The sequence below is a fragment of the Rhodnius prolixus genome, unplaced genomic scaffold (assembly GCF_049639745.1).
Source record: "Rhodnius prolixus isolate KJV_2025 unplaced genomic scaffold, Rpr scaffold_3, whole genome shotgun sequence".
Classification (NCBI taxonomy): Eukaryota; Metazoa; Arthropoda; class Insecta; order Hemiptera; family Reduviidae; genus Rhodnius; species Rhodnius prolixus.
The window spans coordinates 14,731,879-14,756,316 of record NW_027411603.1 but is presented as its reverse complement, the minus strand read 5'-3'; the positions used below and the strand labels follow the sequence as shown (position 1 = coordinate 14,756,316).

The following is a 24,438-nucleotide window of genomic DNA, read 5'->3' as shown; positions in this document are numbered from 1 at the left end:
GTACTCTAAAATTCTTTTTCAGGTGATTTCATGATTCCTTAACTCTCTTTTTAGAGCTTTACCACATTAGCTTCCATGTTTTATTCGAAACTTACCAATTTCAAACCAAGTTTCATCTCTCTGTCCTGCATCTTGTCTAGCTGATTTTAAAGCGTTTCTAATTGCAAAGGTTACGGAACAGCTTAAACACAAAGCAGGCTCGCCAGTTGCTAGAAAAAAAAAAGAAAAAAGGTATAAAACAAGCACTTCTTCTATTACTGCAATTTTAAACTGTTCTAAATTTTCTAGATTTCTTAAAACTAAAGATGGTAAAAATGTACACCATATAATCGTAAATTACGTAATTGTAGTTTAGTTTCTGAGTAAAATGTGTTAACATTGGCGGTTGCCTAATTTCTCTTTTCCTTGAACTTGTTCGACAATCAAACAAACCGAACTCTCAATTATTTAGTGCTGTTCAAAAATTTACAGATTTCGAATGAAATTAAAAATATATATCCTACTTTTGCACCCTTCTGGTTAACCGATTTTCTTTAAACTTGAAATCCCAGTTATGCTTTTAATATCTAATACCGCAAAGATTTAAACCAACTTTTCTATCGGTCCTGTACAAAACTGTAGGGGCGCTTCAGAGCGTACTAAACTAAAATCAAATTTCCTCCAAAATAAATATTTTTCCAAGGTAAACTTTTCAAATAAAAGTGATAGGCTTTTTTAAATGAATCAATCCGGCCACTGCAGGCTCAGAAAACACATGCATCGCATGGGCCTGGCGGATGACAGCCTTTGTAGGATCTGATTTGTAAGAGGAGGAAACGGCACTGTACGTGTTGTGTCAGTGTGAGGGGCTTGTCTGGCTAAGGATTTTACTTCACGGGGAGGAAAAACCAAGGCCCGTGAGCTTTACCCATGAGTCTTAAGAGAATTAAGAGTCTGATTAAACGGACGGGTCAGGAGAGCGAGCTCTAGAGTGGGGGAGCCACGATAGATCCAAAGGGGTCGCAGGGGCGTAGGCCTTGGGCCGCCCTCAAAATAACAAATTAGTGCTTTCAAAGACTTTTGATATCGTGTACCCACTCTCAGCCACACGCATACATTCAATGTAAGCCAAGCTAAATAAAAAACATTTTTTTTTAGCACCAATGGTTCCTCAAATCATATGTTTCGGGTGAAAAATCAATATAAAAAGATTAATCAAGTAAGAGCTTTTGTTTTAAATTAATTTCAGAAATATATTACCTTTTGACCTAAGTACTCCCGTAGGATTGAGAGAATTCTTTCTCAGAGTAATTCTTAAGTCAATGGGTATATCCTTTACTCCAGGCGGTTTGTAATACTGGAAATAAAGATGATTAAATGCTGTTTTTAAAAATAAAAAAATAAATTTTATACTTATCAAAATTTGTTGCTTTGAATTCATACGATACTGTGTTAATATTTTGTTGAACATTTATCTTCATTCATTAAACATCAGCACAAACAATCAAAATAATATTCCCGCTATGAAACAATACTAAAATTTTATCTAAAATATATTTATTTAGTAATTTCTATGGGTAAGAAGTAGTTATTTGATATTACCCATGTCCTGTTAGTGAGCAGAGCTCCAGTATCAGAACGATAAACAATTTCTTCACAAGTGAAATAGCCAAGTCCCATAATAAATGCTCCTTCTACCTGACCAATGTCTATTTCGGGGCTTAAACTTTGACCCGCATCTTCAATTATATCCACTCTTCTGGTCTGTAGAATAAATAAGTGACTGGTTAATGAGGTAATGAATTTCTGAACCAAAATTTAATACTTTCAAAATCAAAAAAGGTACTTTCGAAAATTCAGTATTCGCTCAATTATTTCTTCACTCAAGTTTCTTATTAAAAAATTTCGAAATATCTATGTTTAAAGTTATGATGATTTTTTATGAAATTGTGTCAAGTTTCGTACAAGTTGACCATGTCTTCCAACTAATAATTAGGTTCTTAAACAATTGGTTAAAAAACTGAATGGAACCTGTTTTTTTTTCTATTATGGTTCAAGGAATCATTATTTGCAGGTTAAATTAGCACAATAAATTCATATTCATATCGCCGTTATTTATAGATCTCCATGATGCTTTTAACCAACCCACAGTGCAACTAAAATATTTACTTTATAGTATATACAATTTTAAAAGTTCTGAACTTTCTTCTTCTTCCACTACTTAAAATAGAGAATCTATAATTACAATTCCACTTCCTTGCGTTTCAAATTTTCACTGATTTTTATCTTCTTTGAACTTCAAATCCCTGTATAGCTGTATACACTACCTATTTTATATAACAGCATATAATAATTCTTAAATCTAAATCAGTTATTGCTGTAGGAAAGATTCCAATTCTTTCCAAATAAAACATCTGGTGTGACCCTCACATGACTTTCTCTTATACAAAATCCATTTGAACTCACTTGATACTGCCCGGTGAGTATGTCAACTTCCACTTCAGTCACTACTATACCATATATATGATAGTCTTTAACATCATCTTTGTTTGTAAACCTGAGCCAAAAAACAAAGGGGCATTTTCTCTTAGTTTGAAAGAAGGTATAAAAGTAATAAGAAGAAATTATGTCATCAGCTTACATATAAGTTGAATTAAGATTGACTTCATTTTTGTATGCTAGGTTAATTATATCTATCCAAGTTGCTTTTGGACCCAATTGTTTCTTCAGAGGGTCTAACCGCTTATTTAATTCTTCACAGCACATCTTCACTGCCTGAAATTTTAATCTCATAACAATTGTTTGGATATTAGAAAAAAGCACATCATCAAAAATTGGTCATACATAACAAGTGGCTTCACTTCCCACGCTGCCTCCAGTACAAGTATTATTTGGTGCAATTAAAGTTGTGGTGGGCTTTATAGATATAAGCTCTAAATCAATTTTTAAAATATGAGCAGCTACTTGAGCAACCTGCAAATCAATTCACTCATTACTACTTTAGTAGGCGAATTTCATTAAACAGTGAAACAATTTGTAGAGTATTTTCTGGGAATTTCTTAAAAAGCAAATCTCAGCTTTCTAAAACTGAATTTATGCAATATAAAAAATAAATTCTTACTACCAATAAACAGCAAAAGTACTACTGGTTTGATAAATTCATACTTATTTCAAATTGATTGTTAATATAATAATCTTTTAATAATTTTATTTAGTCTTACATCCCCTTACCTTAACGATTTCACTATTTGATCAAGAAAATGTTAATGTTTTGGTTTCGTATATAATTAATTTGATTTGTATTCATTATTTTTTGGGGTATTTCCAAAAAATATAATATTTTTATTCTCTAGAATCTAAAATTCGAAAATATCATTGTTTTTAGAATTTATAACGGACGACAAATGTTGCTTACAACGTCTAAACTCATACTGCAATAGTATTAGCAGCTTTGTGAGCTATCACATAGCATATCCTATTTGTAATACAAGGATTTATCTCTACTACTTGGTGCATATCCAGTCCGTCAGTTTTTAACAAATTAAGTCTGTTAATGAGGTTAAAAGAAAAATAAGTCTAGAACATCTGCAGCATTTTGTAACTATGGTTATTAGAATAATACCTAACCTTAAGTTTAACTATATTAAAAATGATTAAAGACTGTTTCAAGAAATTCACATGTAAACAGTTACATTATTTTTAAAAAAGTGTAACTGTTTACATGAGTATATTTATACTAGTCATCTATTTATTTATTTTTATATTCATCATCTTGAAAGTAATCAAGTTTTGAATCTTACTTTTGTGTTTAATCCCTGGCCCATTTCAATACCTCCATGAGAGATGGCAACAGTTCCATCGATTCCAAAGATGCTCACCATCCCGTACCATGCACCCCAATATTGAAAAAGATAATTCATAGGAACAAGAGTGATTCCTCTTTTTTTCCATCGGTTTTCCTGAAACAATCGAAATATGAACATGGATTTCTCTTTATAAACAATCTGAGAAAAACGCTCTCTGTAAAATCCTAAAATTATATATATTTATTAGAAATTTGATTAGCAAAATTAAACATTTCTTTTAGTGTCAATTGCTTACAGAAAAACTGCAAGATTCGAAGCAATTTTTTAAAAGTCTACAACTGCCATGTTAAAAAATTCAATTAGTTTTTTAATTACCTTGTTAAATAAATCAATTTCTTTTGAACGTTTATCATAATCTGCCAATTTTTTAATATCAACAATCATTTGCGGAATCGGATTCCCTTCTTTTACCATGTTAGCCAATCTAACATCAATTGGATCTTTTTTAACCACATTGGCAATATGTTCCATAATTGTTTCAATAAGGGAAATACCTTCAGTTGAACCTTTAAATGAAGAACCAATTACTGGCATAAATTGTATTTAGAAATGGAAGAGTGTCATCGTTAATGCACATCTCAGATTCCAATGAATTATAGATTTTATTTAAACTGTAATTAAGTAAGTCTTATACCTACCAGCCAGTTATTGCTAAACACACATACAGTTAGTTGTTGATTGGTTAATAGTGTAAGCACTGATACCATTAAAAAAAAAAAAAAGTAAGTCTTATTGTTGTTTGGAGCGAAACAAATTATAATAGGGAAGAAACATCAACACTTTCTTACCTTTCTTAAGAAGAATCTTCCAATTAATAAAAATTATTTTATATACGTAATTACATATAAAAAAAAAATAATCATTTTTATAACCCAACACCTTTGCCTAAAATCTGTTGATGACCCGAAAGTAAAGTTTAATTTTAAGCAGAGAATTCTAATATGAGGACGGTACGATTTAGACTCAACTAGTTTGAAATTTTTAACAATTCATTTTTTTTGGACAATTCATAACAGAATTAGTGCCCAATGTAGAAAGAAAATTATTTAGTAATGTTAACTAAGAGAACGAACCAAAAATGCTGAATGTCATAAAATCAACACTCATAGCTGAAGTATAATAAACTGCTTCAATTTACAATCAAAAAGAAGTTTAAGATAAAATCGGATGATGTATAGGACCGCAAAACACACAGCAGGTTTAGGATTCGATTCACGGTCTTAGGCTTAAATTTTATTTAACGTGCAATGTGGGGATTTATAGTCAAATATATTAGCTATCGCCTCCGTCCATAGTAGATTATTTTGGTAGTTTATGTAAAAAAAAAATTTAAGATAAAATTAAAATCATATTTACAAAATATAGTTAGCTGTAACTCATGAGAGTAGTACAAAATAATTTAAACAAATAAATAATGTTCTTTTGCTCTTTATGTAATGCTCTTTACCATTGATGTTCATAAATAAAGAATCTATCTGTTACGTGCGAGTAAAAGATACCTAAAGTTTGCCACTTGCAATCTGGAGCTACGTAATTGGAGATACCACTTATCCCTTGACTGAACTACTTTAATGAGGCAGGGATGATGTACTAGTTGCCTTTGGGGCACAGTGAGCTTTTTCGAGGCCTAAGATTACTTCTTCCATTAGTTGGTTCCGATTTCAGATTAGATTTAGATTCAAGTGAAGCACCAAAAGATGAATGTTTTATAAAAAAAAAAAAAAAAAAACAGTGCGGTAACTGTCTACAAGTTCCTCATTTCCAGTTGCAGTTACATCTATAAGAGAAAGTAAAAACTGGATATTTAGTGAAGGATTGCAAATTGTAGGCTAGAAATGCTCTGTATTTAGAAATAATAGAAGAAAAATTGACGGGCCTTAAATTAAATTTAAAAATAAAGTAACTCTAAGAGAATATGTGTTTTCCTACCAGGTGCTCTGCACCAAGTATTACTAGCTGAATCAGTCTTTACACCATATCCTTTCAAATTCCATGTACTGGGATTGTAACCATTAATTACATGATGAAATGTCTCTTGAATGGCAGGATCATTTGAGCAATGGCCATCATTTTGGTATATATTAGCATTCAGATACTGAATTTCACCCAAATCATTTACTCCTGCCTACAAAATATTGGTGAATTTCAACAAAATAATATTCTTAAAATGGTAAGTACTGTAATTCAAGCTATCAATTTATTTTATAAGCCGCTTCCTATTGACGTTTTTCTTCTTTCTTGTACTTCCGAAATTTGTTTGCGGAGAAGGCGTACATGCATGCCGAAACTTTTAAAAGATATATAAAAAGCTGTATTTCTAATCATATAAATAACTAAGCAAGAATGAATATTTGGGAAATGTAAATGCAGTTCAAGGTTTTTATATTGCTTTTATATACAGGGTGTTCAGCATAAGATTACGGTAACTTCGGGAGGCGATTCTAGGCATCATTTGCAACAAAAAAATCCATATAAACTATGACTCGATTCGGCTCCGTTTTATAGATATTTTTAATTTTATGTTTTTTCAAGGTGTTCCTACTTTTTAGCAAAAAGATGTTATATTTCTTAAACTATTAAAGCTACAGCTATTTTAATAAGCTCATTAGAAAGAAGGTTAAATTTCCTTTTAAATAAGCTAATTTGTATTCCAAAAAAATAATATTAAGTATTTTACTTTGTGGCCCAAACATAAGAAATAGCAAGTTTCTAATTTTTTCCAAAAACTTTGACTTCATTTTTCTCAAAAACATTTCATATGAAAAAACCGTGCACTATTCAGGAAAAACATCTACATACGATCACCTTTCGAACGGTATACAATAATTGGGGTTATGTTAAAAATTGACGCAGAAATCTGTTATTAATTGCAAAAAAGTAGGCCTCAAAACAGCGTCGGCATTAAGAAAGGAATTCACCTACCATAAGAATATAACTGATCAGAATCATCAAATCCAGTACGATTTTTTGCAAACGTGTAATTTAATAATTAATTAATTTAAGAACTATATTCAAAAGTATAAAATTTACATTATAAATAATAAAATAAAATAAAAATAAAATAAAATAAAATAAAGATCTTCAGTACCTGTTAATTCCAAAAGTTTATTGAGTAGTTCAAAATGATGATTTATTCACATTATTTGGCATATTTCTTTAATTAACTAAAGAATAACACACAGGTCTAAACGAAAATCCTTTCTTTTGAAATTGGTACCTAACACTCATTTAACATCATATTCATTTTTCTTCTTTTTATTTTATTTTATTATTTATAATGTAAGGAGCCGAATCGAGCCATAGTTTACATGGAATTTTTTGTTGCAAATGATGCCTAGAATCGCCTCCTGAAGTTACCGTAGTCTTATGCTGAACACCCTGTATATACAGGGTGTTCATTTTTAGACGGCTCAAATGCATTTCTTGCTTAAACGGTTGATCTGAACAAAAAATAGTAGAGGTAAAATTTGTTGCCCGTCACCTCTAGTTTCAGAATATGTGACTTGATTTTAGATTCCTGCCCGCATACGCGGCTGTCGCGCGACCAAAAATGAAAGTTCGCTGTTGATTCCCATTTTCATATACACAGTTTTAAAGAGTATAAAAAGTTATGAAAGAAACCGGAAACCGCAATTCGATATCTTCAAAAGTAAAGGAGCTAGGACATTTCAAAATCTAGTATTTATTAATCATTTTTCAATTTTTTAACTTGTTATCAAAGATATCTTACAAAAAAAAAAATAATAATAAAATAATATTACAAATCATTTGTAAATTTTTCTTTGTAAAAAAGTGATTTAAAAATAAAATGCAATTAAATAATTCAAATTCGTCACTAACAATTTTTTAGAAAACACATCTTTATACCTCATAGTCACTAAAAACTGGGAATCGCTTTCCACACCATTCCATATTTGTCTCCAAGTTAAGCACCATGTGAACTGGACGATGTAAAAGGTAGGCAGCTAAAGCGCAAACGACTCCAACGTGATTTGTTCTAGTTATTTTGGAGCCATAGCCGCCTCCTAATCTTCTCACTTTCATATTAATTCTTTAAAACGTAATTTAATAATACAATGTTAATTTTCTTCCCTTAATTTAAAACTAAAATATTAATATATTGGGGAAAAAATCTATTAATAAACTAAATGTTTTAAACATTCAAAAAAACAATATCATTGAAGCAACATTTTTAGAGTAATGGCTAATACGCTTATCGATATCTGATAATAAACTTTAAAAAACTTAATCTAGTATCTTAACTGATGTGAAATCAATGATCAGCAGCGATTTTAATTCAAAATATAAAAGTTTATTGCAGTTACTTTTTCTATTTAGTTTTTAATTTACTTAGCTAGATGATTATTATTATTCTTTAATCTTACAATCACATGGACAACTTACCTATGTTCTGGAATGTTAAGTGCAACACTAATGGCTTCTTGCACGCCAGCAGGCCATTGTGAACTCACAAATATATCTAAATTATCTTCAACGGGAACTGCAACACAGGTTTGAGTTTCCATTGTATAGTGATATTGTGATTTTAGATCCCAACTTCCCTTCAGTTTATATTTAATGTTATCTGTAAATAGATGACAATTCTTTAGATCACAGAAATAAGGCATTCAAATGTAGTTATCTTTAAAGAATGGTATTTAACTTTAAACCAAACATGTTTACTTTTGTAACTCAGATAATCTTATAAGGAAAATCTAAAATCCTAATAATCAAAATTGAACTTTCGGTTGACGATAATATACGAGTACATAAATCTTTTTTAGAAACCTCTCCGTGCATTAAAACGGACTTTTGTATTAAAGTTTTTATTGAGTTTAATTTAAAAATTACAAAAATCTCTCAAGTAAAAACTAACAAAAAAAACAAAGTCCAGTCAATAAAGAAAAATTAAAATGGATTACTTTACTACGACTTATCGGTTAAATAATACTAAAGCTATTACACAAAATTATAACAAACCTTTTTTTTCTTTAGGAGTCAAAGTTTCATGTAATTTGATTCTGTCTTCCAGTTTATGATCTATAATATCTCTCATATTTATAAAGACTTTTTGCGGATTAGAATACGTTATTTTAACTTTGCTAGCAGCTTTAATTGCAAGAGCATGAGATTCGGCTACAATAACTCCTACAGCTTGTCCAGCATAATCTGAATCCTTTTCTACAAATACCTTTGAACCAAATATTTATTATTTAAGTAATTATTCCTCATAATATTGCCATTATTCCATCTTCTAAAATCTCAGCGGGGGATTTTTATCATTAATTTGAACCCACTTATTCTTAATATGTACTTAATAGTTAATTTTGAAGTTCACAATAAGAGAGAAAAAAAAAAGAGAAACAGGAGTAAATTTGTAAAAATAAAATTATAAAAGCATACTCATTTAACATCTTATATTGTCATAAATTTCTTTCAAATTTACTAAAACCATGTACCATTTTCTCTATTCATCTACAAAATCATGTGATTATAAATACATAAAAAGGTGACCTTTAAAATAAATCTAAATAAGAACTAATTTAAAAATAATATTATACAGGGTGACCAAAGTTATATGTTCCACCCACTTTTTTTTTAACGGCGGGAAATTTCGAAAAAATAAAAAACATATATTTAATCATTTTTAGTCTAGTTTATTTTCAGTGATTGACCCATTTTTTAAACCCCTGTATCTCGAGATACAGCATCCAACTTGGTTTTTTCAAATGGAACGTTATATTTTTTTTGCATATTTTTATAGTACTTTTTTTAGAAGACATTTTGCGAGTTCTGCTTGAAGATGTTCCTCTACAACGTCGGCTAGATATGTATTTTCAACAAGATGGTTACCCGGCACATAATGCGAGAGTTTTTCGACGTTAACTGGACAGAAATTTCCATAAAAAAGTGCTTAGGGACTCATTGACCTATCCAATGGCCACCTCGATCTCTGGACTTAACCCCAATGGACTATTTTTTGTGGGGATATCTAATAAATAAAGTGTGCAGTAACCTTAATCCCGTGGCTTCAGTCCATGATCTGAAATGTCGAATAACTCTAGCCTGCCTAGATCTTGACTTCGCCACCATAAGTGATGCTACAAGCAAAGCGTGGAGTTAGAGTTTTGCCTTGCCTATCAGTTGATTGTGCCCAGTTTTAACAAAAAAATAACGTAATTTTGTCAATAAACTGAAATTTGTTTTTCATATTTTAAATTACCATAACTTTTGAAAAACCTAACCGATTTCAAATTTTTTTTTTTTTTTGTTTTTTGTAGGAGCTCAAATACTATAAAAATATAACGTTCCATTTGAAAAAACAAAGTTAGATGTTGTATCTCGAGATACAGGGGTTTAAAAAAAATGGGTCAATCACTGAAAATAAACTAGACTAAAAATGATTAAATACGTGTATTTTATTTTTTCGAAATTTCCCGCCGTTAAAAAAAAAAGTGGGTAGAGCATATAACTCTGGTCACCCTGTATATATTAATTATTAATATATATTAATTATATATTATTTATATATATATATATATATATATATATATATATATATATATATATATATATATATTAATTACCGGCTCTTCTGCATCTATTAGGAAGAATCCCTTCAATACAAAAGTGTTTTTCCCAGGAATATCTTTAGCAGAGAAAAATTTAATTACACCAGGTGTATTCTGCAATTAAAAATTTCTTTTATTATAAATATTTGAAAGAAACGATGGATATATTATTGATGAAATCATGCAGGAATGTCTCTAGAAAAACAACAATTGGATAATTTAAATGTTTAAAAATACACCCACAAGGGCTTCAGAGGGATCAATATTTGTTATAGTACTACGAGCTCTATCGCAAAGTACGAGTTGGGCCCACAATTGTTCTGGGTAACTGGGAATATCATTAGTATACTCAGCTTCTCCTTAAAAAGAAAAAAATAAATAATAAAATAAAATAAAAATTAAACATTAAAATAAATTTTATTTGATAAAAGCAATTAAATGAACCTGCACACTGAAGAAGTGCCTCAATTTTTGGAATTGGTTTATTCAAAGGCCATAAATTTCGATCTGTATCAAAATCTTGACTTCCAGAAGACACTGGACGTTGCAATAAGGATCCTCCACTCTTAATTTGTTTACTAACAGCTTCAGGTGCGATTGAAAGCACAAATTTGTAAAACAAACTCAATGCTAGACCGTGTCGGAATTCAGGAGTAGCATCAGGGAGGATGTGATCAGGTTTTATTTCTGCATCTAGGGTTTTTAAAGCGCCTTTTAGAGATTCAATATCCAGTATTTTCTTTCCTTTAAGAAAGTCTTCTGTGTTAGTGGCATGAATCTATAACATTCAGATGAGCTTAAAAGAATAAACTCCAAAACTTACTAGAGTGTAAAACTAAAAATATTTTGTGAAACAGCCCATCAGTAACATAACAAGGTAACTTTTACACGCTGTTAACGAATTTGCTGTCTTTTAACAATTAACAAAAATTTGTTTAATTTAATTATTAAATTACAACAATTTAATACAAATATACTCACAAATTTTGGATTGATACCACCGAACAAAACTGTCGGTTTTTCAACCACAGTATATGAGTTTTTTTTATTAACTTTAACCATAAAAGCTGCATTAACATAAGCATGAGCATTTTGTGCTCTTGGCATGATCTGAAGAAATAAAGAAAGGTATCAATGTTACAAAAAAATCAGTAAATTCGTCAGTGGGGTGGGAACCTCTATTCTAAACCCTAAAGAAAAGCAACACCAGCACATGACGTGGCGGCGAAAATCTTGGAACCCTAAGATTACAGTTTTTTCAACCGAACTAAAATTGTTACATTATCACGCTTCAGAAGAAAAGGTACTGTGATCGTACAGTTTTTCAATTTCAAACTTAATGTGCTTTATTTGAGAAGTAAACTCAATACCGTAAACCGCACAAGTTCAAAATTGACAATTGCCACCATTCTTAATGGAAAGCTTTTGAACAAATACAGCCAACTAGAAGGTTTATTTATATAAATCGAATTTTAATATTTTAGGTATATCTTCGAAAATGCCTACAACGATTTTCTCTTAAATTCATTTGCTTCATTTAATTATTTCTTCCTCAGAATACCCTAAAATTATTTCCCTATAAAAATTACACAATTACAAGTTGGAATCCACGCATATCTATTGTATTGTTGAGACAAAATCGTAGGAGCTATATCTCAGAAAAGTGAACAAACTATTCGGTAAAGAGTTGTCTCCATAAAATCTTCTTGAAACTCAGAATTTAGCAAAAAAATAATAATATACAAGACCATATACTATGCGTACACCGTACATTATATTAAAAAGGTACTTTAGCTGGTACTTCCTGAAATATTTTGTTTACATACACACACCAATAAATTTTAAAACCCTTCTAAAACCTTCTTTTTCGTGCTTAGTGTTCAAAACGAACATTTCTGGTAAAAATTCCAAATAAAAAATTTGATAGGATGGTAATTTTTCTTTATCATGTAAGTGAAAGTAAAAATGTTTAATTTAATTAATAAAAATTTTAATTTGAGTGAAAAATGACATGAATACTTCCAAATACCTTGTAAGATCTTGTAATGTAAGCATTGTTATCCAGCACAGGGAGAATCACTTTAACTATCAGTTTTTTGTACATATCTATGCTTAAATATTCCAAAAGGCTTATCGTTTGATCAATTCCACTTCCATCCGCTAAATAAATTTATAATATATAAACGATTAATCAAGAATAAATAATAATTTAGGTTATAAAAATAAATATTCCTGAAGCTATGTTGGTATTTATCCAAGCAAGAAATAGTTTCTATCCTGAGGTTATTCCATTTTATTTTTGAACAGTTTTTCCCGGTAAATCAAAGAAAAAAGTAGACTTAGGTAAAAAAATATACATATAACATAACAAAATCACTATAGAAAACCGTCTTTGGAGAAAAAAAACTTTAAATTAATAACAACACATAAAATGAACATAAAACCAGCAATATACCTATTTATGAAGTTTTGTTTTACGACCGTTGTTAATTGATGATTTTGGGAGAATTGAGGTGCGGTCAATCAATAAATAAAAACACAAATTGAGGTGCGGTCAATCAATAAATAAAAACACAAATTTTGTTGCATCTCACTAACGTTTCGGTAAATCTACGTATTACCATCTTCAGGGTAGTGTAAAATTTGTGGAATTTAACTTTAAGCTACATCATCATAACTGTTCAACAGCTACCACTGGGTAGTACAGGATATAATGATTTTTAGGTCTTCAGACAGCTAGGAAGTCGCGGGGCCACTGGCGATTCAGTCGGCGAGTATTGTTAGGGATGTCACAGGAGGCGAGAGACAGTACTAGAGGATTAGAGTATGAATTTTTTTGGGATATTATTTTTAAAACTCAAAATAGAATGAAATGTTACATAATCGCACTTAATCTGTACAATCATATTTTCGACAAAATAAATACATAGATATGTTGAATTTAATGATATAATTTAATTTTAGTCAATAATCTTTCAGATTTTCAAGGACGAATCCCTTTCAAATACTAACTTAAGCTGTTCTTAATTTGACTTTTTTTCACATTCTTTTACTGTATGAGAGGATATTGTTAATTTTCGATTTTAAGATTTGACCAGAAGTCAAATTGAGGTTCCTTGTATACAACAATGTGTTTTTTTTTTCTAATTTTTCTGGGGCTGGGTATGTTTCTGTATACGCCGCATATTAAATTCAAGTTTATATTTCGACTCGTCATGAAGGGGCGCGACATCGAAGTTTTGTTCGAAATATGTCTCTGGAAGTGCCAATTTCCTGAATGATTTTTTTTTTAAGATTTTGTCCAAAATTGGACCCTGAATCTGCAAGTGTAGTAACTGACTTAACTTAATAGATGGAAATCAAATCCTCAACATCAATTTGTTGAATTTACTTCAGATGACAGACTAAACGTGAATACTAACACACAGATAAAACAGTATTTATGACAGATAAAATCAACAATACAAATTATATCAGCTGAAGCATGAGGCAAAATCGTTTTGGGGGTAGTGTTGGACATGTAAAATGAATTACAGACTGAAGATTTAATAAAACAGTTTGGCAATATTAAAATAAGAGGAGCTTTATCATTTAAATTAAAACAAAAATAATAAATTAATTATTTTCCATGGCAAAAATGGTAGATAATTGTATCTCATATTTATGAATATTTTTTAATTTTAGTTTTTAAAAAGCTTTATTTTAATATTATTACGGAACCTTGTGATTGCGAAATCTTTATTTAATACATGTAGCAAATGTTAAAAACGATAAATTGAAAAACCCCTTTTACTTTTCTTCTCACTAGTGACTAGCATAATTTCATAATTGCTAGGCTTGAGTCTGATTAGGAGCAAAATTACAGTACAATAAAAAAACTCATTGGCTACGGCCTTGAGTGCAAGTATTAAACCTATAATTCAATTAGTTTGTAGCATTCTCCGCCGTAGAGTCAATAGTTAATATAAATTTCTTACCGATAACTAATTTCGATCCAACCATTTCCAAACTTAGAAAAATATCTGAAGGAAATTCTTTATTATCATGTTTCAGAGAAAGATTTCCTGCAAACGTGCCAACCTGTTGAACAATTTAAAAAAATACGGTTAGTCAATTCGTAGAAATACATTTAAATTCTACGAAATTATTCATTAAATTACAATTTCGAAAATATCTTAAAATCCTTAGTATGTCATATTCCTTAACTGACTTAATCTCAAATTGGCTTTCTTCCAGAACTATGCCAGTATTTTCAAAAAAAGATTTAATGTTTAAAAATATTTAATTTTTCTTACTCATATTCTCACAATTGTAAATAAATATTCTTTTGATAATAAGTAATATCTGAATTTACGATATTTAAATCCTAGTAACATCCAAAGCTGGTGAAACCAAACTTCAAAGAAATTTTAGAGGAAACCTAAGTGGGATGTCCACCCATGGACCCATCTAAAAACAATTTTCACAGAATAATTAAACAAAACTGTTATGTCTTTACATTTTTAGGTTTTCAAGGAAATTGTGGTAAACTAATGTAATGTCATTAGTAATATGGTAATGCCATTTTCATCAAACTCGCATTTGAACAACTCATTAACTTCTTACTAATAATAAACAGTTTTAATACAAAGATAATAATAGGTACGCTTCACTGAAATGGTGTTTAATCACTTCCGCTCCACAAGTCCCACAATCGAATTTTGCTGGGAAAATAATTCAAATAAATATTAGTAGATCTACGATCACATAATAATTATGCAGTTTTTGAAAAAAAAAAAAATTGAACCATTTTTGTGAAAAATAAAAAGTGGAAAAAACTAAATAAAGTTTTTATTTTATATATTTTATATATTTAATTTACAAAAATTAAAGTTTTTGAAATATTTCTATCGATTAGTTACTGCCGGATACTAAGGAGGTACGCAATCGAAATTTAATGTTTTTGGGTTATTACACCGAAACCAAAAAACCATATGAATCCAATACTTTCTTCTTTCAAGCATAAGAAGGAAGCAAAAAAGTTAATTATCACCTTTGCATCTTTTTAATTTATTTATAATTTAATCCGAAATTCTAGCGTGTACCAAGTTGAATTAGTACCCTATCATTACTATTGTCTGTCATTTATTGCAATATTTCTTGATATAAAATCATAGGAGAATTTCAATAACCATATTTGCAAAAGTCACATAAACTTTTCAACTCTTATTTAAAACAAAAAATGATTACTTTGGCAAACTTACATTTCTGACAGGAACATTAGCAATAAGATCAATATGATCAGCAAGTGTCTTGCAATAAGCGAATTTAGCTGGTTGCTCTTGAGAAAGCTTGGAAAATAATTCCATGGCTTCTGTTAGATTGATGTTAGCACCCAATACAATACCACCTGAATTAATTTCATGTCCGTGTAATTCTGGAATTCCATTTATATCAATGTATACTTCTGGATCTTCTTTGATGCGATAAACTCCTAAAAAGCAAATCCCGTTATAATTTTATTTATCTTGGATTCTATTGCTTATAATATAATTCGCATCGATGGAATATTCTTTCTGATTCGTTAATATTAGGACTTCCGCATTGGTCTTTAGTGTAAGGTAGCGAGTAAGAGAAATTTTGTGTTCAATCAATGAATGATGGTATGGCTTTCAAGCAATGAGAGTGGGCAATGTTCAATATTGAATTGTTTTTAAAAATATTAAAACATGAGCCACTTATGTCGAGCCATCCATTGATTATTTATGTGGCAATTTATTTAAATTATCATACTTAAAAAAATCACTGATTTGTTTTCTTCTCCTCTCAGATAAATTCAATCTTTAATTTCCATTTAGGAAATAAAATATTTAGCCATAGTCTATTTATTGGTATACTCATTGTGAGCCCAGAATAATCGCCATGAATACAAATTGATTTAATTATTTAAAAATAATTCTTTTTTACTATAATGACTTTCCATCTTTCAAGAGTACCCTCATCTCTGCCAAATAATAAGGAAATTCAACGTACCTTGTCCGCTGTTTCCAGCAATATAACGATAAGAGTTCGAACTAATCATATCAAATATTTCAAAGATCTCTTTGATTGACATAGGACGATACCACTGAGCTCCATCTTTAAGAATAAAAGCTAATGATTTTCTCGGTGAAATTAAACCGTCTTCAGTATAATCTTTGCAATTCTTTAAACATTCTTTTTTTAAGCAGTTTATTCCAATTTTTGGACAAACCATGTCCTAAAAAAAATTAATTTTTCTAACATAAACATTCATGCTTCATTTTATTTTTTTTATTAAAAGGGAACAATTTAACAATACATATGTATCTAAAATTACCAAACTTTCTACACCAAAGATATTGTATTAATTAAGATAATAAATCTGCCAATAAATTCCTACCTCAATGTCCGTTAATTTAGATACTAGTTCATCAGGAGCGTCAGCGGCTAAGGATTTGAAGGCATCCAATATAGGTCTGTAACCTGTGCAGCGGCACATGTTACCACCAAATGAATTCTCTACATCTTTCATTGTTATTTTTGGGTTATGTTCTAATATGCTGCAACCACGAATGTGTAAGTTTTTTTTTTCTCTCTCTAACTTCCTTTTTATATTTATTTCATAACATTTCAAGAAAAATAATTTGCATAGCCACAACCCTTTTTTTTAATTTCATGAGGTCAAAACGCTTAAAAGTTATTAAGGGAGAAAACTAACGCATTATTTTTTTTTAAGCGAATAAGCTTGCAAGCTACATTGCATTAAAAACAATTATTGACACTCCAAATTTATTATCAAACATCATAAACCTTCCAATGTGATCTAAGTAACATTGCATAGGCCAATTATCCAATATAAAATTTCTGTTATCAAATTTTTGGACATTAGAGAATTTAGATTACAATAATTTTTTTATGAAGATGATATTACTTCAAAACTTTTAAAATTAAATATTACTTATTAAAATGTTGAAACTTTAAAAGCAAACCTGTGCATATTCATAACCATTCCAGGAGAACAATATCCACATTGTGTGCCATTGGCGGCAGCTAATCTTTTCTGTATTTTATGGTAGCCAGCCTTCTTATTTCCCAAGCCTTCAATAGTGGTAATGTCCCAAGCGTGGCAAGAGAATACTGGCACCAAGCACTGTGATTGTAAGATTATAGTACAATTATGGCTAATGATGTTCTTTTACCGCAAAACAAAAAAATGGACTGCATAGTACAAAATGACTCCACCACTACCCACTACCGATACTTTGGCCACTTCTACTAACTTAGCTTCGCTTCTCAAATTCGTTTCATAGTGCGAGGGAGTTTTTGAGTAAAGGGATCTAACTTTTTGTTGCAAGCTCATGACAAATCCAAATTATTAGATTCATTCAAATTCATTAGATTTTGTTATCACTCGGTTTCACAATATGTAATTAGGTTCAGGTAGAAATAAGTGCCTAATATTAGGCCAATCGTAAGTCTCGTTTTGACCGAGTCTGCCCTCTTTTGATGGTGCGTTCTTAGCCATTTTATTTTGTATCAGTTAATGATCAAAAATCGATGTAGCCATATACTCGCTGGCATTTGATAATAAATTTCAAAATAGATTTTCAGCTCTCCAGCAGAAGTTTATAGTGTGTGAACAAAATACCTCAAAAATAATATTTACACGAAATTTGGATTCATTTGTAGTTACTATCTTCTTTTTACTCGTTTAGCTCGAATTCAATGTTGTGAGAAAATTTGTGAAACTAATTGCAGTACAATAAAGTTGTACAAAAGTTTGCTATTAGATTTCAATAATGTACAATAAATATAAATTATTGTTTAAATGCATACCGAATTTACAGCATAGATTACTGGCTTCTTGTAAGTAGGATGTGTGAATTTTACGGATACAATGCAAGCACCACATCCACCTTCCAAGCACATAAATTTTGTACCTTTGAGATGTGCATGTTCCCGTATAAATTCGTTCAAGCTGGTATTAGGCGGTACTTCATCAGCAACTAAAATGTAATAGGAAATAGCAACTATTAGATCAATAAAAAAAAAAAAAAAATCTCGTTTAAATGCTCTCATGACTTTCTCTTACTACTATTGCCAACGTTCCTAATCACAAATTTTCTTCAAACTCTAAACGTTCGAGTCATATTAAAGTTTTAACACTTTAGAAGAGATTTACTCACCCTCTATAATAGAAGTAATCAAATTTCCGGGAAAAAGTTCCCATTGAAAATTGTAGAATTATGAGCTTCCAATCACACAACAAAGTTTAATTAAAATAGATTTAGAGAAAATCTTTAAAAAACTGAAAATTATATAGTAAAAGGTTACTTCTACTTTTAGATTTCATTTTAATCAAATTTAGGAATTCACTCTCACATATGATTCTTATTAAAATTATTCAGGTAGCAAGCTAGAAGAATAATCAGTAATAGTACTTTAGAGACGAGCCTAAACACCATTCTCTCCTGAAGTTCTATTAACAGTTAAAATAAAAGTTGTATATCTATGTTGAATAATTAGCACTCTAAGATAGAAGAATGTTAGAAGTTAGAAAATGTAAAAATTGTTTTTGAGAAAATCCTAAAATACCGAAAAATCTCTTCGGTAAAGTGATACTATCGGTTGACCAATTTTGATCAAAATCACATAGCGACATCTTAAACTTAATCAAATTTGAACTTTCTGCAATTTTTCGTTTTGAGTTGCAGTAGATACATGTGTACACACACCAAGAATTAAAAACCAATTTGTTAAAAAAAAAACACTTTCTGCCTCAGGGGGTCTGGTCTCAAAGCGGATATTTCGAACGAAAACTCAAAATAGATAACCTGCACGAAAAGAATACCTTCTCTTACTTAGTGGAGTAAGAGAAAATAAAAATATCTCAGCATTATATGCTTAAGAAATTAAAAGTTCCGAATCATATCCAGATAAACCTTATCCTGGACTTATAACAATAATGGGATGTGTCAGTTGCTGATCCGAAATTGGCCAAATAAAATGTTGATATTAAGCAAAACCTTTCGATGAAGTGGATTTTGAAGAAATTTTGTACGAAGTCAAACAATCAAAAGCTGAGTTAGTCAAAAATTCTCTTAGAACTGTTTCGGATGAGAAGATAACAACAAACAATTGGGGAAAATAAAATGAAATTGCAAAAAATAAATAGAAAATTTTTCATTTTAATATAACGGACCAAAAACTATAAGCAATAGCTGAAATATGTAAACTCCATAAAAGCACGCTCATAACACTCTACTTTCAGAATAACTCTACATTTTGTAAATGGAGGAGGCTAGAGTGATAGTCTTTTAAACATTAAAACTTTTACCTTTATATGATTGTCCATTTATGATGAACTCTGCTTCCCTCCCAGTGTCCCTAAAACCATAAATTAGTTAGTAATTACAATTCTAAGTACCCCTAAGATACCCCACACTCGCGCAATTTATGTAAATAATATTGATTGTCAATCATTACTCTCTAAACTAAATAAAAACGTTAAGAAAATCTATTAATTTCTGACTAATTCGATCAATAGATTATAAGGTTTGGGTGAAGCAGTAGGAACATCATTCATTAACGAAATATTGGGTCTGTGGATGGGTCAGGAAACGAGTTATAAAAACCTTTACGACAGCATTGGGAATGAAAGAAGGTTGCCACCTTTTCACAATTCTCTTCTCATATTGTATAAATTATCTCCTATAAAATGTTGGAGGTGGAATTCATCCTGACGATTTAAATGCCAGGTATCTCATGTACGCTGACGATCTGGTGCTTAACAGTTCGGATCCCACGACATTTAGAGAAATGAAAAATAATCTACAGGGTGTCCCAAGCTATATGGATAATGACTTTTTCTCGGAAACTAAGATAGCTAGACAGAAACTCAAAAATACGTGTTCCCTTAGTTTTTTGTTAGGAATCCAAATTTACTTTGTAAATTTTTTTCGGTGCTTCCAGAAGCGAGATACAGGCACCAACTTCATTTTTTCAAATAGGAAGGTGCGGTTTTTATTTTAGAAATAGATTCCTCTATTTTTTTTAAGAAAAATTTACTTGAACGTTTTTTTTCTGTGAGCGATATTTTAGAAGTTATGAATGAAAACATGATTCTTATAAGAAATGTCAAAATGATAATATTATAACGGTTTTTTGATTGAATAAGAAGAAAAGTACTATTCTATTATAAATTTTACTCCTCATTAATATTACAGATCATGCTCGAAATGGCCTCCACTATTAGAGATGCTTAGACTTGCTCTTTCCTGCCAATTGCCCCTTACTGCCAAAGAAATAGATTCGGCTTTAACCGAGTTGCAGACATCTATTATTCTCTGCTTTAGTTCATCTACAGATGCCAACCCGGCTTGATTCCGATGCACCTAGATTCAGAAATGCTTTTAGATAAGCAGAAATAAGGAAAGAAAGAAAAAAGTTATGAATAATCACCTTGTTTTTCCGGTATCCCCAAAGGAAATAGTCCTTAGGTGTCAAATCCGGTGAGAGAGTTGTCACTGAATCGCCCCCCGAGTCGATATAACACCATCAGGCATGTAAAGAGATATCTCGGTAGGCAATTTGATGAGCGTGTTATATCGACACGGGGGGAATTAACCACCTCGTTCACCGGATTTGACACCTATGGACTATTTCCTTTGGGGATACCTGAAAAACAAGGTGATTATTCATAATTTTTTTCTTTCTTTTCTTATTTCTGCTTATCTAAAAGCATTTCTGAATCTAGGTGCATCGGAATCAAGCCGGGTTGGCATCTGTAGATGAACTAAAGCAGAGAATAATAGATACCTGTAAGTCGGTTAAAGCCGAATCTATTTCTTTGGCAGTAAGGGGCAATTGACAAATGTCTATGCATCTCTAATGGTGGAGGCCATTTCGAGCATGATCTGTAATATTAATGAGGAGTAAAATTTATAATAAAATAGTACTTTTCTTCTTATTCAATCAAAAAACCGTTATAATATTATCATTTTGACATTTCTTATAAGAATCATGTTTTCATTCATAACTTCTAAAATATCGCTCACAAGTAAATTTTTCTTAAAAAAAAAATAGAGGAATCTATTTCTGAAATAAAAACCGCACCTTCCCATTTGAAAAAATGAAGTTGGTGCCTGTATCTCGCTTCTGAAAGCACCGAAAAAAAATTACAAAGTAAATTTGGATTTCTAACAAAAAACTAAGGGAACACGTATTTTTTAGTTTTTTTCTAGCTATCTTAGTTTCCGAGAAAAAGTCGTTATCCATATAGCTTGGGACACCCTGTATATGTACTCGTACACCCCTGTAAATGGAATTCAAAAGATAATTAGCAAAACTGCAAAATTATGATTTTTAGAAACAGTAGCTGATTTGTGCGGAATGAAAATTGGTTTTGGGAGGGGAGTAGTATTAAAATTTTCATTTATTACAAATACCTGGGCATAGGAGTCACTTCGCAGCTCAGACTGAACTGGCATTTTCATAATAAGTTATTCACCACTAAATACGGCATTAATTACACGTGGAGAAAATATATAGGGGTAAATGAAATTCCTACATCGGCAAAATATTCTTTATTCAGAGCAGTATCACGGTCAGTTTTTTCTTACGGTGCCAAGAGTTTCAGAAATTGGATTCAAAAAGTATGAAATAGTGGAAACATAACAGCGTCATTTTTTATGAAGAAGCTTTTCGCTTTGCTCCAGCGTGCTGATTAGTGTACAAATTACATGCACTATTTGGATACAGGGCTAAAATCCACTTAAGCCTACATCTCCCCTGTGATTGCACATTATGTACATACTAAAGATATCAAAACTCGCTAATTCCAGGCTTCCGCAGCATATTGCTAATAGAAAATTATATTAGAACAGGCTGGACCTCGAAATACTATAGTGAGATAGAAAATGTAAGAGGTGGAAAGCACAAAAAGTATGAAATAGTGGAAACATAACAGCGTCATTTTTTATGAAGAAGCTTTTCGCTTTGCTCCAGCGTGCTGATTAGTGTACAAATTACATGCACTATTTGGATACAGGGCTAAAATCCACTTAAGCCTACATCTCCCCTGTGATTGCACATTATGTACATACTAAAGATATCAAAACTCGCTAATTCCAGGCTTCCGCAGCATATTGCTAATAGAAAATTATATTAGAACAGGCTGGACCTCGAAATACTATAGTGAGATAGAAAATGTAAGAGGTGGAATGCATTGTAGAGCTGGTTGGTTGAGGATATTATGAGGATATCTTGGCTTTGGCATTTTGTTTTGAGCGCTATAGTCTTTATAGAGTTGTTGTCTAATGTAGACTGTGTGAAATATATTTCTGAAGAGCAAAAGTTATCCATGATGAGGTTGGAGTTCCGGACGAGGTGTCATGGTTTACAGAAACCAATTGGGACTGCACTATGTATGACTTAAAAGGTAAAGAAAACAGTTTCCATTTTCTTGCTGTGTGCTAAGCTCTGACGGGGGTATTTTGACAAGCCTTAACATTCTAAAGAATTAAGGATTCAAAATTGGCAAGGAATCGGTCAAATAAAAACAACAACTCGACTTTTTGCCAACGTTTCGACAAATATATTGTCTTCTTCATGGCGTGGCTATGCGGGTTGGTTGAGTTACAGAAAACTGAAGAATAAATAAAGAAATATTAACGGGAAGGATTGGAACAAGTTTTGTTTGCATTTAAGACGGCATCCACTTACAAAGCAATGGTTAAATATTAATATGGAATATATATGTACATATAATATAAAGTAAATATTAATAATAGAAAGTATAAATTAATGTTAAATGTACTGTATAGTGAGCAGGATAAATTTTTGAGAGGGAGTTAGGAGGATTGTGGTAAATTAAATATTTCTGGTTTGTTTTTGTTTCTATTAATTTCTTTTATTATCTATGATATTTCTTGATTAATTAAGAAGATAATTTGAGTTTTGTATATCTTAATTAGAAGTCTAAGGCTAACTAGGCAAACGGATGTAAATCTAACGTCGAGCAAATTTATTTTCCTTTATGAAAATATCATTAATATTGATGAAATAAACCCTTATTATGTCTTGGTAAATGCCGAGTTCATAGAAAATTCCAAATATGCCACATTACTGAATAGCTTTTTTTATTTCCTATAGAAAAGGCAAATCTCGATTATTGGTGATCTTGGAGTGGTTTTCCCGAAAATGTCTTCTAAATTTTCCCTGAACCTCATATTTTGATAAGTCTTTATTAGAATAACATTTGTAGGTAAATTAGTTTTGAGCATTTTGGGTGCCTTAAAAAGTTCCTGTAAGTAAACAACTTAAGAATTGCAGTAAGAGAAAATCGAGTGAGTGTTGAAACTAGATTTTTTTTAATTGCATTTTAGAAGGTGTAATTTTAGTAGATTTGTAAAATTTGTGTAATGGTGCAAAATCAGTGTAAAATAAAGGAATATGTAAAAACCACTCCAAGATCTGCTTTTTTTATGGGACAGCATTTATGTTATAAAGTACTTTTTATAAAGAGGAACAGTAACACATTTTTCGTTATAGTAAACAGTAAAAATAGAAATAAATTTAAAAATGTGTATATAATATGCAGTAACAATTCTAATATGGCCTGGAAGAATTGGACTTCTGCGGACAGCAGGACAGATTCCAATATATTATATAAATATAATATATAATCTATATATAATTTACGAGTTATGAGGTTTGTTGCTACAGAGCCCAAAAAACCTTCAGTATATTTTTTTCCTGGTATCTAGCGAACAAACCTTTCTTTATTATCTAGAAAACATTTTAAAAAAAATAAAAGGAAGTTGTGAAAGACTACTCACATATTAAAAAAATGAGGCGGCATTCTGGCAACAAATTGGCTTTGGGTGTTATTATATACATCAGAATGGGATGAACCCATAATATACCATTCCGGTCATATTGGAGAGGGTAGAGAGTTATCCCCACTCCTCTTAATTCACTCACTTTTTTTTTCAGAAAATATTGTTCACTTGCCTACATTA

General features: G+C 30.7%; 1 protein-coding gene across 6 annotated transcripts in view; it reads right to left on the bottom strand.

Annotated features, from left to right (window-relative positions):
* LOC141452543 (uncharacterized) overlaps window positions 1–24,438 on the bottom strand; it is a 26,192-nt gene extending 1,754 nt beyond the window's left edge. For 3 of the 6 annotated variants that reach the window (XM_074124811.1, XM_074124813.1, XM_074124812.1), the window contains exons 1-25: window positions 24,256–24,438; window positions 19,755–19,804; window positions 18,254–18,423; window positions 17,407–17,567; window positions 16,818–16,977; window positions 16,430–16,655; window positions 15,661–15,890; window positions 14,395–14,497; window positions 12,447–12,577; window positions 11,399–11,527; window positions 10,862–11,195; window positions 10,661–10,776; window positions 10,433–10,531; window positions 8,826–9,036; window positions 8,250–8,430; window positions 7,713–7,896; window positions 5,775–5,970; window positions 4,161–4,351; window positions 3,780–3,938; window positions 2,824–2,952; window positions 2,621–2,754; window positions 2,446–2,536; window positions 1,582–1,743; window positions 1,240–1,336; window positions 96–209 (exon numbers count right to left, since the gene is read on the bottom strand). In XM_074124811.1, coding sequence (XP_073980912.1) covers window positions 96–209; window positions 1,240–1,336; window positions 1,582–1,743; window positions 2,446–2,536; window positions 2,621–2,754; window positions 2,824–2,952; window positions 3,780–3,938; window positions 4,161–4,351; window positions 5,775–5,970; window positions 7,713–7,896; window positions 8,250–8,430; window positions 8,826–9,036; window positions 10,433–10,531; window positions 10,661–10,776; window positions 10,862–11,195; window positions 11,399–11,527; window positions 12,447–12,577; window positions 14,395–14,497; window positions 15,661–15,890; window positions 16,430–16,655; window positions 16,818–16,977; window positions 17,407–17,567; window positions 18,254–18,423; window positions 19,755–19,804; window positions 24,256–24,335 — 3,838 coding nt within the window. In that variant the 5' untranslated portion in view covers window positions 24,336–24,438. Of the gene's footprint in view, window positions 1–95; window positions 210–1,239; window positions 1,360–1,421; window positions 1,501–1,581; window positions 1,744–2,445; window positions 2,537–2,620; window positions 2,755–2,823; window positions 2,953–3,779; window positions 3,939–4,160; window positions 4,352–5,774; window positions 5,971–7,712; window positions 7,897–8,249; window positions 8,431–8,825; window positions 9,037–10,432; window positions 10,532–10,660; window positions 10,777–10,861; window positions 11,196–11,398; window positions 11,528–12,446; window positions 12,578–14,394; window positions 14,498–15,660; window positions 15,891–16,429; window positions 16,656–16,817; window positions 16,978–17,406; window positions 17,568–18,253; window positions 18,424–19,754; window positions 19,805–24,255 lie in introns of those variants that run through there. The other 3 variants (XR_012457447.1, XM_074124815.1, XM_074124814.1) reach the window with 3 other exon arrangements.